This window comes from Nerophis ophidion, linkage group LG25 (genome assembly GCF_033978795.1).
Source record: "Nerophis ophidion isolate RoL-2023_Sa linkage group LG25, RoL_Noph_v1.0, whole genome shotgun sequence".
Classification (NCBI taxonomy): domain Eukaryota; kingdom Metazoa; phylum Chordata; class Actinopteri; order Syngnathiformes; family Syngnathidae; genus Nerophis; species Nerophis ophidion.
The window spans coordinates 38498281-38518559 of NC_084635.1; the positions used below are offsets into that span (position 1 = coordinate 38498281).

General features: G+C 37.5%; 1 protein-coding gene across 1 annotated transcript in view; it reads left to right on the plus strand.

The window, feature by feature from the left end:
* pde8a (phosphodiesterase 8A) overlaps positions 1 to 12983 on the plus strand; it is a 75233-nt gene extending 62250 nt beyond the window's left edge. The window contains exons 19-22 of the mRNA XM_061887738.1: positions 4446 to 4578; positions 6173 to 6331; positions 8052 to 8181; positions 12114 to 12983. Of these exons, the coding sequence (XP_061743722.1) occupies positions 4446 to 4578; positions 6173 to 6331; positions 8052 to 8181; positions 12114 to 12220 (529 nt within the window). The 3' untranslated portion in view covers positions 12221 to 12983. The remainder of the gene's footprint in view (positions 1 to 4445; positions 4579 to 6172; positions 6332 to 8051; positions 8182 to 12113) is intronic.
* Positions 12984 to 20279: the final 7296 nt, after the last annotated feature.

A 20279-nucleotide genomic window follows, 5' to 3' on the forward strand; every position in this document is an offset into this window, starting at 1 on the left:
GATACATATTTCACTTATGATTTCAACAATGACTCATATATGATACATATTTCACTTATTATAATTTCTACAATGACTCATATATGATACATATTTCACTTATTATGATCTCTACAATAACTCATATATGATACATATTTCTCTTATTGTCATCTCTACAATGACTCATATATGATACATATTTTGCTTATTATAATCTATATAATGACTCATATATGATACATATTTCACTTATTGTCATCTCTACAATGACTCATATATGATACATATTTCGCTTATTATGATTTCAACAATTACTCATATATGATACATATTTCACTTATTATGATCTCAACAATCACTCATATATGATACATATTTCACTTATTGTCATCTCTACAATGACTCATATATGATACATATTTCACTTATGATCTCTACAACGACTCATATATGATACATATTTCACTTATGATCTCTACAATTACTTATATATGATACATATTTCACATATTATAATCTCTACAATGACTCATATATGATACATAGTTCACTTATTATGATCTCTACAATAACTCATATATGATACATATTTCTCTTATTGTCATCTCTACAATGACTCATATATGATACATATTTTGCTTATTATAATCTCTACAATGACTCATATATGATAAATATTTCACTTATTGTCATCTCTAAAATGACTCATATATGATACATATTTTGCTCATTATAATCTCTACAATGACTCATATATGATACATATTTCACTTGTCATCTCTACAATGACTCATATATGATACATATTTTGCTTATTATAATCTCTACAATGACTCATATGATACATATTTCACTTGTCATCTCTACAATGACTCATATATGATACATATTTTGCTTATTATAATCTCTACAATGACTCATATGATACATATTTCACTTATTATGATCTCTACAACGACTCATATATGATACATATTTCACTTATGATCTCTACAATGACTCATATATGATACATATTTCACGTATTATAATCTCTACAATGACTCATATATGATACATATTTCACTTATTATAATCTCTACAATGACTCATTTATGATACATATTTCACTTACACGCTGAGATAGGCTCTTTATTTTAATGATGATGATTATTATTGTTATGACTTTTATGTGCAGGAGCGAGTACCGCACGCTGAGACAGTCCATTGATGATTATTATTATGATGATGATGGTTATTGTTATGACGTGTGTGTGCAGGAGTGAGTACCGCACGCTGAGACAGTCCATTGATGATGATTATTATTATTATTATTATTATTATGATGATGATGGTTGTTGTTATGACTTTTATGTGCAGGAGTGAGTACCGCACGCTGAGCCAGTCCATTGATGATGATTATTATTATTATTATTATTATTATGATGATGATGGTTGTTGTTATGACTTTTATGTGCAGGAGTGAGTACCGCACGCTGAGCCAGTCCATTGATGATTATGATTATTATGATGATGATGGTTGTTGTTACATGTCTGTGCAGGAGTGAGTACCGCACGCTGAGACAGTCCATTGATGATGATGATTATTATTATTATTATTATTATTATGATGATGGTTATTGTTATGACGTGTGTGTGCAGGAGTGAGTACCGCACGCTGAGACAGTCCATTGATGATGATTATTATTATGATGATGATGGTTATTGTTGTTACATGTCTGTGCAGGTGATGATGATGATGATGTTTGTTATGACGTGTATGTGCAGGAGTGAGTACCGCACGCTGAGACAGTCCATCCATCCATCCATTTTCTACCGCTTATTCCCTTTTGGGGTCGCGGGGGGCGCTGGCGCCTATCTCAGCTACAATCGGGCGGAAGGCGGGGTACACCCTGGACAATCCATTGATGATTATTATTATTATTATGATGATGATGATGGTTATTGTTATGACGTGTGTGTGCAGGAGTGAGTACCGCACGCTGAGACAGTCCATTGATGATTATGATTATTATGATGATGATGGTTATTGTTATGACTTTTATGTGCAGGAGTGAGTACCGCACGCTGAGACAGTCCATTGATGATTATTATTATTATTATTATTATTATGATGATGATGGTTATTGTTATGACGTGTATGTGCAGGAGTGAGTACCGCACGCTGAGACAGTCCATTGATGATTATTATTATTATTATTATTATTATGATGATGATGGTTATTGTTATGACATGTATGTGCAGGAGTGAGTACCGCACGCTGAGACAGTCCATTGATGATTATTATTATTATTATGATGATGGTTATTGTTATGACGTGTGGGTGCAAGAGTGAGTACCGCACGCTGAGACAGTCCATTGATGATGATTATTATTATGATGATGATGATGGTTATTGTTATGACGTGTGTGTGCAGGAGTGAGTACCGCACGCTGAGACAGTCCATTGATGATGATTATTATTATGATGATGATGATGGTTATTGTTATGACGTGTGTGTGCAGGAGTGAGTACCGCACGCTGAGACAGTCCATTGATGATTATTATTATTATTATTATGATGATGGTTATTGTTATGACGTGTATGTGCAGGAGTGAGTACCGCACGCTGAGACAGTCCATTGATGATGATTATTATTATTATGATGATGATGATGGTTATTGTTATGACGTGTATGTGCAGGAGTGAGTACCGCACGCTGAGACAGTCCATTGATGATGATTATTATTATGATGATGATGATGGTTATTGTTATGACGTGTGTGTGCAGGAGTGAGTACCGCACGCTGAGACAGTCCATTGATGATTATTATTATTATTATTATGATGATGGTTATTGTTATGACGTGTATGTGCAGGAGTGAGTACCGCACGCTGAGACAGTCCATTGATGATGATTATTATTATGATGATGATGATGGTTATTGTTATGACGTGTGTGTGCAGGAGTGAGTACCGCACGCTGAGACAGTCCATTGATGATTATTATTATTATTATGATGATGATGGTTATTGTTATGACGTGTGTGTGCAGGAGTGAGTACCGCACGCTGAGACAGTCCATTGATGATGATTATTATTATGATGATGATGATGGTTATTGTTATGACGTGTGTGTGCAGGAGTGAGTACCGCACGCTGAGACAGTCCATTGATGATTATTATTATTATTATTATGATGATGGTTATTGTTATGACGTGTGTGTGCAGGAGTGAGTACCGCACGCTGAGACAGTCCATTGATGATTATGATTATTATGATGATGATGGTTATTGTTATGACTTTTATGTGCAGGAGTGAGTACCGCACGCTGAGACAGTCCATTGATGATTATTATTATTATTATTATTATTATGATGATGATGGTTATTGTTATGACGTGTATGTGCAGGAGTGAGTACCGCACGCTGAGACAGTCCATTGATGATTATTATTATTATTATTATTATTATGATGATGATGGTTATTGTTATGACATGTATGTGCAGGAGTGAGTACCGCACGCTGAGACAGTCCATTGATGATTATTATTATTATTATGATGATGGTTATTGTTATGACGTGTGGGTGCAAGAGTGAGTACCGCACGCTGAGACAGTCCATTGATGATTATTATTATTATTATGATGATGATGATGGTTATTGTTATGACGTGTGTGTGCAGGAGTGAGTACCGCACGCTGAGACAGTCCATTGATGATGATTATTATTATGATGATGATGATGGTTATTGTTATGACGTGTGTGTGCAGGAGTGAGTACCGCACGCTGAGACAGTCCATTGATGATTATTATTATTATTATTATGATGATGGTTATTGTTATGACGTGTATGTGCAGGAGTGAGTACCGCACGCTGAGACAGTCCATTGATGATTATTATTATTATTATGATGATGATGATGGTTATTGTTATGACGTGTATGTGCAGGAGTGAGTACCGCACGCTGAGACAGTCCATTGATGATGATTATTATTATGATGATGATGATGGTTATTGTTATGACGTGTGTGTGCAGGAGTGAGTACCGCACGCTGAGACAGTCCATTGATGATTATTATTATTATTATTATGATGATGGTTATTGTTATGACGTGTATGTGCAGGAGTGAGTACCGCACGCTGAGACAGTCCATTGATGATGATTATTATTATGATGATGATGATGGTTATTGTTATGACGTGTGTGTGCAGGAGTGAGTACCGCACGCTGAGACAGTCCATTGATGATTATTATTATTATTATGATGATGATGGTTATTGTTATGACGTGTGTGTGCAGGAGTGAGTACCGCACGCTGAGACAGTCCATTGATGATTATTATTATTATTATTATGATGATGGTTATTGTTATGACGTGTATGTGCAGGAGTGAGTACCGCACGCTGAGACAGTCCATTGATGATGATTATTATTATGATGATGATGATGGTTATTGTTATGACGTGTGTGTGCAGGAGTGAGTACCGCACGCTGAGACAGTCCATCATCGACATGGTCCTGGCCACAGAGATGACAAAACACTTTGAACACGTCAACAAGTTTGTCAACAGCATCAACAAACCTCTGGCAGCTCTGGACGACAACCTGGTGATATCTACATTCATATTCATATTCATACTCATATTCATACTAGTCTTTTGTCCTCACATTCATACTAGTATTATGTCATATTCATACTAGTATTATGTCATATTCGTACTAGTATTATGTCATATTCATACTAGTATTATGTCATATTTGTATTTGTATTATGTCATATTCATACTAGTATTATGTCATATTTGTATTTGTATTATGTCATATTCATACTAATATTATGTCATATTTGTATTTGTATTATGTCATATTCATACTAATATTATGTCATATTTGTATTTGTATATGTCATATTCATACTAGTGTTATGTCATATTCATACTAGTATTATGTCATATTTGTATTTGTGTTATGTCATATTCATACTTTTGTTATGTCATATTTGTATTTGTATATGTCATATTCATACTAGTGTTATGTCATATTCATACCAGTGTTATGTCATATTTGTATTATGTCATATTCATACTAGTGTTATGTCATATTTGTACTTGTATTATGTCATATTCATACTAGTGTTATGTCATATTTGTACTTGTATTATGTCATATTCATACTAGTGTTATGTCGTATTCATACTAGTATTATGTCATATTCGTATTTGTATTATGTCATATTCATACTAGTATTATGTCATATTTGTATTATGTCATATACATTTTGTATCATGTCATATTTGTATTATGTCATATTCATACTAGTATTATGTCATATTTGTACTTGTATTATGTCATATTCATACTAGTGTTATGTCATATTTGTACTTGTATTATGTCATATTCATACTAGTAGTATGTCATATTTGTATTTGTATTATGTCATATTCATACTAGTGTTATGTCATATTTGTATTTGTATTATGTCATATTCATACTAGTGTTATGTCATATTCGTATTTGTATTATGTCATATTCATACTAGTATTATGTCATATTCGTATTTGTATTATGTCATATTCATATTTGTATTATGTCATATTCATACTAGTATTATGTCATATTTGTATTTGTATTATGTCATATTCATACTAGTATTATGTCATATTTGTATTTGTATTATGTCATATTCATACTAGTGTTATGTCAGATTTGTATTATGTCATATTCATACTAGTGTTATGTCATATTTGTATTATGTCATATTTGTATTGTCATATTCATATTTGTATCATGTCATACAAGTATTATGTCGTATTTGTATTATGTCATAATTGTGTTATGTCATATTCATAATTGTATACTCATACTAGTATTATGTCATATTCATATTTGTATTATGTCATACTCATACTAGTATTATGTCATATTTGTATTCGTATTATGTCATATTTATACTTGTGTTATGTCATATTCATATGTCTATTATGTCATATTCATACTAGTATACTCATATTTGTATTATGTCATATTCATAGTAGTATTATGTCATATTTATACTTGTGTTATGTCATATTCATATTTGTATGATGTCATATTAATATTAGTATTGTGTCATATATATATATATGAGTATTATGTCATATTAATATTAGTGTCAAATTGCTGTCAGTGTTGATGTGAAAGACTTGCTACTGTTTGTCCTCCAGGACTCCGAAGAGTGTGTGAAGAGCATTGTGAGGTCTCCTGAGAACCGCATCCTGGTGAAGAGGATGCTCATCAAGTGTGCTGACATCTCCAACCCCTGCAGACCTCTGCAGCTCTGCATCCAGTGGGCGGGGCGCATCTCAGAGGAGTACTTTGCACAGGTCAGGACTACTTTGCACAGGTCAGGACTACTTTGCACAGGTCAGGACTACTTTGCACAGCTCAGGACTACTTTGCACAGCTCAGGGCTACTTTGCACAGCTCAGGACTACTTTGCAGAGCTCAGGACTACTTTGCACAGGTCAGGGCTACTTTGCACAGGTCAGGACTACTTTGCACAGCTCAGGACTACTTTGCACAGGTCAGGACTACTTTGCACAGCTCAGGACTACTTTGCACAGCTCAGGGCTACTTTGCACAGCTCAGGACTACTTTGCAGAGCTCAGGACTACTTTGCACAGGTCAGGACTACTTTGCACAGGTCAGGACTACTTTGCACAGGTCAGGACTACTTTGCACAGCTCAGGACTACTTTGCACAGCTCAGGACTACTTTGCAGAGCTCAGGACTACTTTGCACAGGTCAGGACTACTTTGCACAGCTCAGGACTACTTTGCAGAGCTCAGGACTACTTTGCACAGGTCAGGACTACTTTGCACAGGTCAGGACTACTTTGCACAGCTCAGGACTACTTTGCAGAGCTCAGGACTACTTTGCACAGGTCAGGACTACTTTGCACAGGTCAGGACTACTTTGCAGAGCTCAGGACTACTTTGCACAGGTCAGGACTACTTTGCACAGGTCAGGACTACTTTGCAGAGCTCAGGACTACTTTGCACAGATCAGGGCTACTTTGCACAGGTCAGGACTACTTTGCAGAGCTCAGGACTACTTTGCACAGATCAGGGCTACTTTGCACAGCTCAGGACTACTTTGCAGAGCTCAGGACTACTTTGCACAGGTCAGGACTACTTTGCACAGGTCAGGACTACTTTGCACAGGTCAGGACTACTTTGCACAGCTCAGGACTACTTTGCACAGGTCAGGACTACTTTGCACAGGTCAGGACTACTTTGCACAGATCAGGACTACTTTGCACAGGTCAGGACTACTTTGCACAGCTCAGGACTACTTTGCACACCTCAGGACTACTTTGCACAGGTCAGGATTACTTTGCACAGATCAGGGCTACTTTGCACAGCTCAGGACTACTTTGCAGAGCTCAGGACTACTTTGCACAGGTCAGGACTACTTTGAATTTTTCACCACTCCTCTGGACAAAATTGCTGCAGTTCAGCTAAATGTGTTGCTTTTCTGACATGGACTTGTTTCTTCAGCATTGTCCACACCTTTAAGTCAGGCCATTGTAAAACCTTCATTCTTAGCCTGATTTAGCCATTCCTTTACCATTTTTGACCCAGAACATAATACTACCACCACCATGCTTGACGGTGGGTATGGTGTTCCTGGGATTAAAGGCCTCACCTTTTCTCCTCCAAACATATTTCTGGGTATTGTGGCCAAACAGCTCCCTTTTTGTTTCATCTGACCACAGAACTTTCCTCCAGAAGGTGTCCTCTTTGTCCATGTGATCATCAGGGGGGAGGTTGGGTCTTGGGCACAGTTGGGTGTTCCAACAGGACAATGACCCCAAACACACCTCAAAAGTGCTAAAGGAATGGCTGAATCAGGCAAAAATGAAGGTTTTACAAAGGCCTGACTTAAAGGTGTGGACAATGCTGAAGAAACAAGTCCATGTGAAGAAGACATTTAGCTGAAGTGCAGCATAGGAGTGGCAGTGGTGATGTGTGGCAGTCAAAAGAAGAAGATTGGGGGGATAGAAGACAAAGTGAAGGAGTAATGTGTGTCTTGTCTTGTCAGACGGAGGAGGAGAAGAGACAAAGTCTTCCTGTGGTGATGCCCGTCTTTGACAGGAAGACTTGTAGCATCCCCAAGTCCCAGATCTCCTTCATCGACTACTTCATCACCGACATGTTCGACGCCTGGGATGGTAGGAACCTAGTCATGATGTCATACTTCATCCTAGTCATGATGTCATACTTCATCTTAGTCATGATGTCATACTTCATCCTAGTCATGATGTCATACTTCATCCTAGTCATGATGTCATACTTCATCTTAGTCATGATGTCATACTTCATCCTAGTCATGATGTCATACTTCATCCTAGTCATGATGTCATACTTCATCCTAGTCATGATGTCATACTTCATCTTAGTCATGATATCATACTTCATCTTGGTCATGATGTCATACTTCATCCTAGTCATGATGTCATACTTCATCCTAGTCATGATGTCATACTTCATCCTAGTCATGATGTCATACTTCATCCTATTCATGATGTCATCCTTCATCTTAGTCATGATGTCATAGTTCATCTTGGTCATGATGTCATACTTCATCTTAGTCATGATGTCATACTTCATCCTGGTCATGATGTCATACTTCATCTTAGTCATGATGTCATAGTTCAGCTTGGTCATGATGTCATACTTCATCTTGGTCATGATGTCATACTTCATCTTAGTCATGATGTCATAGTTCATCTTGGTCATGATGTCATACTTCATCTTAGTCATGATGTCCTAGTTCAGCTTGGTCATGATGTCATAGTTCATCTTGGTCATGATGTCATCCTTCATCTTTGTCATGATATCATAATTCATCTTGGTCATGATGTCATACTTCATCCTAGTCATGATGTCATACTTCATCTTAGTCATGATATCATACTTCATCTTGGTCATGATGTCATACTTCATCCTAGTCATGATGTCATACTTCATCCTAGTCATGATGTCATACTTCATCCTAGTCATGATGTCATACTTCATCCTATTCATGATGTCATCCTTCATCTTAGTCATGATGTCATAGTTCATCTTGGTCATGATGTCATACTTCATCTTAGTCATGATGTCATACTTCATCCTGGTCATGATGTCATACTTCATCTTAGTCATGATGTCATAGTTCAGCGTGGTCATGATGTCATACTTCATCTTGGTCATGATGTCATACTTCATCTTAGTCATGATGTCATAGTTCATCTTGGTCATGATGTCATACTTCATCTTAGTCATGATGTCATAGTTCAGCTTGGTCATGATGTCATACTTCATCTTGGTCATGACGTCATCCTTCATCTTTGTCATGATATCATAGTTCATCTTGGTCATGATGTCATACTTCATCTTAGTGATGATGTCATACTTCATCTTAGTCATGATGTCATACTTCATCTTTGATATCATAGTTCATCTTGGTCATGATGTCATACCTCATCTTTGTCATGATATCATAGTTCATCTTGGTCATGATGTCATACTTCATCTTTGATATCATAGTTCATCTTGGTCATGATGTCATACTTCATCTTTGTCATGATGTCATAGTTCATCTTGGTCATGATATCATAGTTCATCTTGGTCATGATGTCATCTTTCATCTTGATCATGATGTCATCCTTCATCTTTGATATCATAGTTCATCTTGGTCATGATGTCATACTTCATCTTTGTCATGATGTCATAGTTCATCTTGGTCATGATATCATAGTTCATCTTGGTCATGATGTCATCCTTCATCTTGGTCATGATGTCATCCTTCATCTTGATCATGATATCATAGTTCATCATGGTCATGATGTCATCCTTCATCTTGGTCATGATGTCATCCTTCATCTTGGTCATGATGTCATACTTCATCTTAGTCATGATGTCATACTTCATCTTATTCATGATGTCATACTTCATCTTAGTCATGATGTCATACTACATCTTATTCATGATGTCATATCTCATCTTATTCATGATGTCATATCTCATCTTATTCATGATGAAATATGACATCTTGCCTTCACACAATCATATTTATTCATCATTGACATATACCAATGTGCTGTATGATGATACCAATGCACTGTTTGACGATATCAATGCATGTATGACGATACCAATACTCGGTATGACGGTATCAATGGTTCGTATGAGGGTATCAATGCACTGTATGATTAAATGATTGATTGAGACTTGTATTACTGTATTTTTCGGACTATAAGTCGCAGTTTTTTTCATAGTTTGGCCGTGGGTGCGACTTATACTCGGGAGCGACCGATGTGTGAAATTATTAACACATTATCGTAAAACATCAACTAATATCATTTATCTCATTCACAGAAGAGACTAGACGTATAAGATTTGATGGGATTTATGGATTAGGAGTGACAGACTGTTTGGTAAAGTCTCTTCTATATCAGTGCTACTTAACCTTGTTGGAGGTATCAAACCTCACCACTTTCATGTGCGCATTCACTTTTGTCTTTAGTGAAAAATCTTAGTTTTTTTATTCTAGACAAAGTAATGAACATCACCTTGTTCAGAGAACAAAACCAACACAGTGCTTGAACTCCCAACAAATTACACACTGGCATATCAGATGGAATATTACAGGGAACATTGTTTGGTGGTATCCATAATAGGCCGATACGGAGACATTTTTATTTACACGATGAGTCGGGTGTGTCTTGACCTCCGCGATGGAGGTTCCGCCGAACCCCTGAGGCCGACTCACTGAAACGGGTTAAGAACCACTGTTCTTTATGTTCTAGTTATTTGAATGACTCTTACCATAATATGTTAAGTTAACATAGAAGTTGGTTATTTAAGCCTCATATAACCTACACTTATTCAGCCTGTTCTTCACTATTCTTATTTATGCCTCATATAACCTACACTTATTCAGCCTGTTCTTCACTATTCTTATTTATGCCTCATATAACCTACACTTATTCAGCCTGTTCTTCACTATTCTTATTTAAGCGTCATATAACCTACACTTATTCAGCCTGTTCTTCACTATTCTTATTTATGCCTCATATAACCTACACTTATTCAGCCTGTTCTTCACTATTCTTATTTAAGCCTCATATAACCTACACTTATTCAGCCTGTTCTTCACTATTCTTATTTATGCCTCATATAACCTACACTTATTCAGCCTGTTCTTCACTATTCTTATTTATGCCTCATGTAACCTACACTTATTCAGCCTGTTCTTCACTATTCTTATTTATGCCTCATGTAACCTACACTTATTCAGCCTGTTCTTCACTATTCTTATTTATGCCTCATGTAACCTACACTTATTCAGCCTGTTCTTCACTATTCTTATTTATGCCTCATATAACCTACACTTATTCAGCCTGTTCTTCACTATTCTTATTTATGCCTCATATAACCTACACTTATTCAGCCTGTTCTTCACTATTCTTATTTATGCCTCATATAACCTACACTTATTCAGCCTGTTCTTCACTATTCTTATTTATGCCTCATATAACCTACACTTATTCAGCCTGTTCTTCACTATTCTTATTTATGCCTCATATAACCTACACTTATTCAGCCTGTTCTTCACTATTCTTATTTATGCCTCATGTAACCTACACTTATTCAGCCTGTTCTTCACTATTCTTATTTATGCCTCATATAACCTACACTTATTCAGCCTGTTCTTCACTATTCTTATTTATGCCTCATATAACTTCACTTATTCAGCCTGTTCTTCACTATTCTTATTTATGCCTCATATAACCTACACTTATTCAGCCTGTTCTTCACTATTCTTATTTATGCCTCATATAACCTACACTTATTCAGCCTGTTCTTCACTATTCTTATTTAAGCCTCATATAACTTCACTTATTCAGCCTGTTCTTCACTATTCTTTATTTACTTTAAATTGCCTTTCAAATGTCTATTCTTGCTGTATTCTTCACAGTAAATACATGACGATATGATGCACCGTATGACGATATCAATGCATCGTTAAATGATACCAATGCACCGTATGACGATACCAATGCACAGGATGATGATACCAATGCACAGCATGATGACATCAATGTGGTGTGTGCAGCTTTCGCAGACCTCCCCAACCTGATGCAACACCTGGACAACAACTTCAAGTACTGGAAAGGATTGGACGAGCAAAAGCTTCACAGTCTGCGAGCTCCTTCAGAATAAAAGCGCATGTATGAGACACGCAGCTGGACTCCAGAGCCGGTCTGAGGAGAAGAAAGCAAACCTTTGGAACCGGACACACCTGTCGGACGAGGTCAGGACACGGACACACCTGTCGGAGGAGGTCAGGACACGGACACACCTGTCGGACAGACGTGATGGATTAGTTTCACTTTCACTTTTCATACATGAACTCTCCCGCCTGTGAAGAAGATGAGGATGATGACGAGGAAGAGAGTGCACAGGTGCTCTTCCTGGTCCTGCAGTCATGTGCACTCACAGAGCAGGACTGCTCCCTCTGCCCCTAGTGGACCAAATATGAATGACACTTCAACATGTCTGCTTTGTCCTGCAGGGATGTGACCCTGAAGGCATCACGCATGATTGGCTGTATCATCAGTTGTCTTCTTCTTAGTCATCAGAGTGAGGAGAACTTCAGTTGTCTTCTTCTTAGTCATCAGAGTGAGGAGAAGATGAGTTCCTATTCCTCCAACTTGATCGGACCAGAGTGAGTGTCAGACACATGAAGATGATCACATGAATTTTTGTATGCTACTGAAAGAACTGCCTTATTTTCTACACTATTTATACCTGCAGGGGGTTAGGTCAGGTTCTCATCTTTTTCTAGACTTTTACACTGGACTTGCAGAGACATGAAGATGAGCAGGAAGCAAATGTTTTCTTTTTGCTGCCATCTTCTTCACGTCCTTGCTTCCACAACATTTACAAAATATTCAATGACAAATAAAATGAAATCATTCAATTATTTTTTCTTACTGCTATCACAGCTTTTTTCCCCTCAAGGTCACGTCTCTTTTTCCTCAAGGTCATGTCCCTTTTTTTCCTCAAGGTCTTTTGTCACTGCTGCATCATGATCACCTGACTTCAATGATGTCATCATGATCACCTGACTTCAATGATGTCATCATGATCAAGTGACTTCAATGATGTCATCATGATCACCTGACTTCAATGATGTCATCATGATCACCTGACTTCAATGATGTCATCATGATCACCTGACTTCAATGATGTCATCATGATCACCTGACTTCAATGATGTCATCATGATCACCTGACTTCAATGATGTCATCATGATCACCTGACTTCAATGATGTCATCATGATCAAGTGACTTCAATGATGTCATCATGATCAAGTGACTTCAATGATGTCATCATGATCACCTGACTTCAATGATGTCATCATGATCACCTGACTTCAATGATGTCATCATGATCAAGTGACTTCAATGATGTCATCATGATCACCTGACTTCAATGATGTCATCATGATCAAGTGACTTCAATGATGTCATCATGATCACCTGACTTCAACGATGTCATCATGATCACCTGACTTCAATGATGTCACCATGATCACCTGACTTCAACGATGTCATCATGATCACCTGACTTCAATGATGTCACCATGATCAAGTGACTTCAATGATGTCATCATGATCACCTGACTTCAACTATGTCATCATGATCACCTGACTTCAATGATGTCATCATGATCAAGTGACTTCAATGATGTCATCATGATCACCTGACTTCAATGATGTCATCATGATCACCTGACTTCAATGATGTCATCATGATCAAGTGACTTCAATGATGTCATCATGATCGCCTGACTTCAATGATGTCATCATGATCGCCTGACTTCAATGATGTCATCATGATCACGTGACTTCAATGATGTCATCATGATCACCTGACTTCAATGATGTCATCATGATCACCTGACTTCAATGATGTCATCATGATCAAGTGACTTCAATGATGTCATCATGATCAAGTGACTTCAATGATGTCATCATGATCACCTGACTTCAATGATGTCATCATGATCACCTGACTTCAATGATGTCATCATGATCACCTGACTTCAATGATGTCATCATGATCACCTGACTTCAATGATGTCATCATGATCAAGTGACTTCAATGATGTCATCATGATCAAGTGACTTCAATGATGTCATCATGATCAAGTGACTTCAATGATGTCATCATGATCGCCTGACTTCAATGATGTCATCATGATCAAGTGACTTCAATGATGTCATCATGATCACGTGACTTCAATGATGTCATCATGATCGCCTGACTTCAATGATGTCATCATGATCACCTGACTTCAATGATGTCATCATGATCACGTGACTTCAATGATGTCATCATGATCACGTGACTTCAATGATGTCATCATGATCACCTGACTTCAATGATGTCATCATGATCAAGTGACTTCAATGATGTCATCATGATCAAGTGACTTCAATGATGTCATCATGATCACCTGACTTCAACTATGTCATCATGATCACCTGACTTCAATGATGTCATCATGATCACCTGACTTCAATGATGTCATCATGATCACCTGACTTCAATGATGTCATCATGATCAAGTGACTTCAATGATGTCATCATGATCACCTGACTTCAATGATGTCATCATGATCACCTGACTTCAATGATGTCATCATGATCACCTGACTTCAATGATGTCATCATGATCAAGTGACTTCAATGATGTCATCATGATCGCCTGACTTCAATGATGTCATCATGATCACCTGACTTCAATGATGTCATCATGATCACCTGACTTCAATGATGTCATCATGATCAAGTGACTTCAATGATGTCATCATGATCACCTGACTTCAATGATGTCATCATGATCAAGTGACTTCAATGATGTCATCATGATCAAGTGACTTCAATGATGTCATCATGATCGCCTGACTTCAATGATGTCATCATGATCACCTGACTTCAATGATGTCATCATGATCACCTGACTTCAATGATGTCATCATGATCAAGTGACTTCAATGATGTCATCATGATCACCTGACTTCAATGATGTCATCATGATCACCTGACTTCAATGATGTCATCATGATCAAGTGACTTCAATGATGTCATCATGATCAAGTGACTTCAATGATGTCATCATGATCAAGTGACTTCAATGATGTCATCATGATCGCCTGACTTCAATGATGTCATCATGATCAAGTGACTTCAATGATGTCATCATGATCACGTGACTTCAATGATGTCATCATGATCGCCTGACTTCAATGATGTCATCATGATCACCTGACTTCAATGATGTCATCATGATCACGTGACTTCAATGATGTCATCATGATCACGTGACTTCAATGATGTCATCATGATCAAGTGATTTCAATGATGTCATCATGATCGCCTGACTTCAATGATGTCATCATGATCGCCTGACTTCAATGATGTCATCATGATCACGTGACTTCAATGATGTCATCATGATCACCTGACTTCAATGATGTCATCATGATCAAGTGACTTCAATGATGTCATCATGATCAAGTGACTTCAATGATGTCATCATGATCACCTGACTTCAATGATGTCATCATGATCACCTGACTTCAATGATGTCATCATGATCACCTGACTTCAATGATGTCATCATGATCACCTGACTTCAATGATGTCATCATGATCAAGTGACTTCAATGATGTCATCATGATCGCCTGACTTCAATGATGTCATCATGATCACCTGACTTCAATGATGTCATCATGATCACCTGACTTCAATGATGTCATCATGATCAAGTGACTTCAATGATGTCATCATGATCACCTGACTTCAATGATGTCATCATGATCAAGTGACTTCAATGATGTCATCATGATCAAGTGACTTCAATGATGTCATCATGATCGCCTGACTTCAATGATGTCATCATGATCACCTGACTTCAATGATGTCATCATGATCACCTGACTTCAATGATGTCATCATGATCAAGTGACTTCAATGATGTCATCATGATCACCTGACTTCAATGATGTCATCATGATCACCTGACTTCAACGATGTCATCATGATCAAGTGACTTCAATGATGTCATCATGATCACCTGACTTCAATGATGTCATCATGATCACCTGACTTCAATGATGTCATCATGATCAAGTGATTTCAATGATGTCATCATGATCGCCTGACTTCAATGATGTCATCATGATCGCCTGACTTCAATGATGTCATCATGATCACGTGACTTCAATGATGTCATCATGATCACCTGACTTCAATGATGTCATCATGATCAAGTGACTTCAATGATGTCATCATGATCAAGTGACTTCAATGATGTCATCATGATCACCTGACTTCAATGATGTCATCATGATCACCTGACTTCAATGATGTCATCATGATCACCTGACTTCAATGATGTCATCATGATCACCTGACTTCAATGATGTCATCATGATCAGGTGACTTCAATGATGTCATCATGATCACCTGACTTCAACGATGTCATCATGATCACCTGACTTCAACGATGTCATCATGATCACCTGACTTCAACGATGTCATCATGATCACCTGACTTCAACGATGTCATCATGATCACCTGACTTCAATGATGTCATCATGATCAAGTGACTTCAATGATGTCATCATGATCAAGTGACTTCAATGATGTCATCATGATCACCTGACTTCAACGATGTCATCATGATCACCTGACTTCAATGATGTCATCATGATCACCTGACTTCAATGATGTCATCATGATCGCCTGACTTCAATGATGTCATTATGATCACCTGACTTCAACGATGTCATCATGATCACCTGACTTCAATGATGTCATCATGATCACCTGACTTCAATGATGTCATCATGATCACCTGACTTCAATGATGTCATCATGATCACCTGACTTCAATGATGTCATCATGATCACCTGACTTCAATGATGTCATCATGATCACCTGACTTCAATGATGTCATCATGATCACCTGACTTCAACTATGTCATCATGATCACCTGACTTCAATGATGTCATCATGATCACCTGACTTCAATGATGTCATCATGATCACCTGACTTCAATGATGTCATCATGATCACCTGACTTCAATGATGTCATCATGATCACCTGACTTCAATGATGTCATCGTGATCACCTGACTTCAATGATGTCATCATGATCACCTGACTTCAATGATGTCATCATGATCACCTGACTTCAATGATGTCATCATGATCGCCTGACTTCAATGATGTCATTATGATCACGTGACTTCAATGATGTCATCATGATCACCTGACTTCAATGATGTCATCATGATCGCCTGACTTCAATGATGTCATCATGATCACCTGACTTCAATGATGTCATCATGATCACGTGACTTCAATGATGTCATCATGATCACCTGACTTCAATGATGTCATCATGATCACCTGACTTCAATGATGTCATCATGTGAGAAGTGGCCATTGAAAGAGTGTAGGTGTGACTCAGCCAGCAGTCAACATAGTGAGCTCAGAAAGCATAAGAACAAGTAAATACTTTTTATTATTTACAATCTGGGGGGTGAGATTTGGGGGGGGGGGGGGTGTTAGTCTAGGGTTGTAATTGCATGGATTACTTAGACTGGTCACATCTAGTCTTAGACTTAGCTGGGTCACATCTAGTTTTAGATTTAGACGGGTCACATCTAGTTTTAGATTTAGACTGGTCACATCTAGTCTTAGACTTAAATTGGTACATATAGTCCTAGACTTAGCTGGGTCACATCTAGTCTTTGACTTAGATCAGTCACATCTAGTCTTAGACTTAGCTGGGTCACATCTAGTCTTACATTTAAACTGGTCACATCTAGTTTTAGATTTAGACGGGTCACATCTAGTCTTAGACTTAAATTGGTACATATAGTCCTAGACTTAGCTGGGTCACATCTAGTTTTAGATTTAGACGGGTCAAAACTAGTTTTAGATTTAGACTGGTCACATCTAGTCTTAGACTTAAATTGGTACATATAGTCCTAGACTTAGCTGGGTCACATCTAGTCTTTGACTTGATCAGTCACATCTAGTCTTAGACTTAGATTGTTACATCTAGTCTTAAACTTAGATGGGTCACATCTAGTCTTTGACTTAGATTGTTACATCTAGTCTTAGACTTAGATGGGTCACATATAGTCTTAGACTTAGATTGGTACATATAGTCCTAGACTTAGCTGGGTCACATCTAGTCTTTGACTTAGATCAGTTACATCTAGTCTTAGACTTAGCTGGGTCACATCTAGTCTTACATTTAAACTGGTCACATCTAGTTTTAGATTTAGACGGGTCACATCTAGTCTTAGACTTAAATTGGTACATATAGTCCTAGACTTAGCTGGGTCACATCTAGTCTTTGACTTAGATCAGTCACATCTAGTCTTGGACTTAAATTGGTACATATAGTCCTAGACTTAGCTGGGTCACATCTAGTCTTTGACTTAGATCGGTCACATCTAGTCTTTGACTTAGATCAGTCACATCTAGTCTTAGACTTAGATTGTTACATCTAGTCTTAAACTTAGATGAGTCACATCTAGTCTTTGACTTAGATTGTTACATCTAGTCTTAGACTTAGATGGGTCACATATAGTCTTAGACTTAGATTGGTACATATAGTCCTAGACTTAGCTGGGTCACATCTAGTCTTTGACTTAGATCAGTCACATCTAGTCTTAGACTTAGCTGGGTCACATCTAGTCTTACATTTAAACTGGTCACATCTAGTTTTAGATTTAGACGGGTCACATCTTGTCTTAGACTTAAATTGGTACATATAGTCCTAGACTTAGCTGGGTCACATCTAGTCTTTGACTTAGATCAGTCACATCTAGTCTTAGACTTAAATTGGTACATATAGTCCTAGACTTAGCTGGGTCACATCTAGTCTTTGACTTAGATCGGTCACATCTAGTCTTTGACTTAGATCAGTCACATCTAGTCTTAGACTTAGATTGTTACATCTAGTCTTAAACTTAGATGGGTCACATCTAGTCTTTGACTTAGATTGTTACATCTAGTCTTAGACTTAGATGGGTCACATATAGTCTTAGACTTAGATTGGTACATATAGTCCTAGACTTAGCTGGGTCACATCTAGTCTTTGTCTTAGATCAGTCACATCTAGTCTTAGACTTAGCTGGGTCACATCTAGTCTTACATTTAAACTGGTCACATCTAGTTTTAGATTTAGACGGGTCACATCTAGTCTTAGACTTAAATTGGTACATATAGTCCTAGACTTAGCTGGGTCACATCTAGTCTTTGACTTAGATCAGTCACATCTAGTCTTAGACTTAAATTGGTACATATAGTCCTAGACTTAGCTGGGTCACATCTAGTCTTTGACTTAGATCGGTCACATCTAGTCTTTGACTTAGATCAGTCACATCTAGTCTTAGACTTAGATTGTTACATCTAGTCTTAAACTTAGATGGGTCACATCTAGTCTTTGACTTAGATTGTTACATCTAGTCTTAGACTTAGATGGGTCACATATAGTCTTAGACTTAGATTGTTACATCTAGTCTTTGACTTAGATTGTTATATCTAGTCTTAAACTTAGATGGGTCACATCTAGTCTTAGATTTAGACTGGTCACATCTAGTCTTTGACTTAGATTGTTACATCTAGTCTTTGACTTAGATCAGTGACATCTAGTCTTAGACTTAGATTGTTACATCTAGTCTTAAACTTAGATGGGTCACATCTAGTCTTGGATTTAGACTGGTCACATCTAGTCTTTGACTTAGATCGGTCACATCTAGTCTTAGACTTAGATTGTTACATCTAGTCTTGGACTCAGATGGGTCACATCTAGTCTTAGACTCAGACGGGTCACATCTAGTCTTAGATTAGGACGGGTCAGATCTAGTCTTAGACTTTGATGGGTCACATCTAGTCTTAGACTTAGATTGTTACATCTAGTCTTAGACTTAGATGGGTCACATATAGTCTTAGACTTAGATTGTTACATCTAGTCTTAAACTTAGATGGGTCACATCTAGTCTTAGATTTAGACTGGTCACATCTAGTCTTTGACTTAGATCGGTCACATCTAGTCTTAGACTTAGATTGTTACATCTAGTCTTGGACTCAGATGGGTCACATCTAGTCTTAGACTTAGATTGTTACATCTAGTCTCGGACTCAGATGGGTCACATCTAGCCTTAGACTTTGATGGGT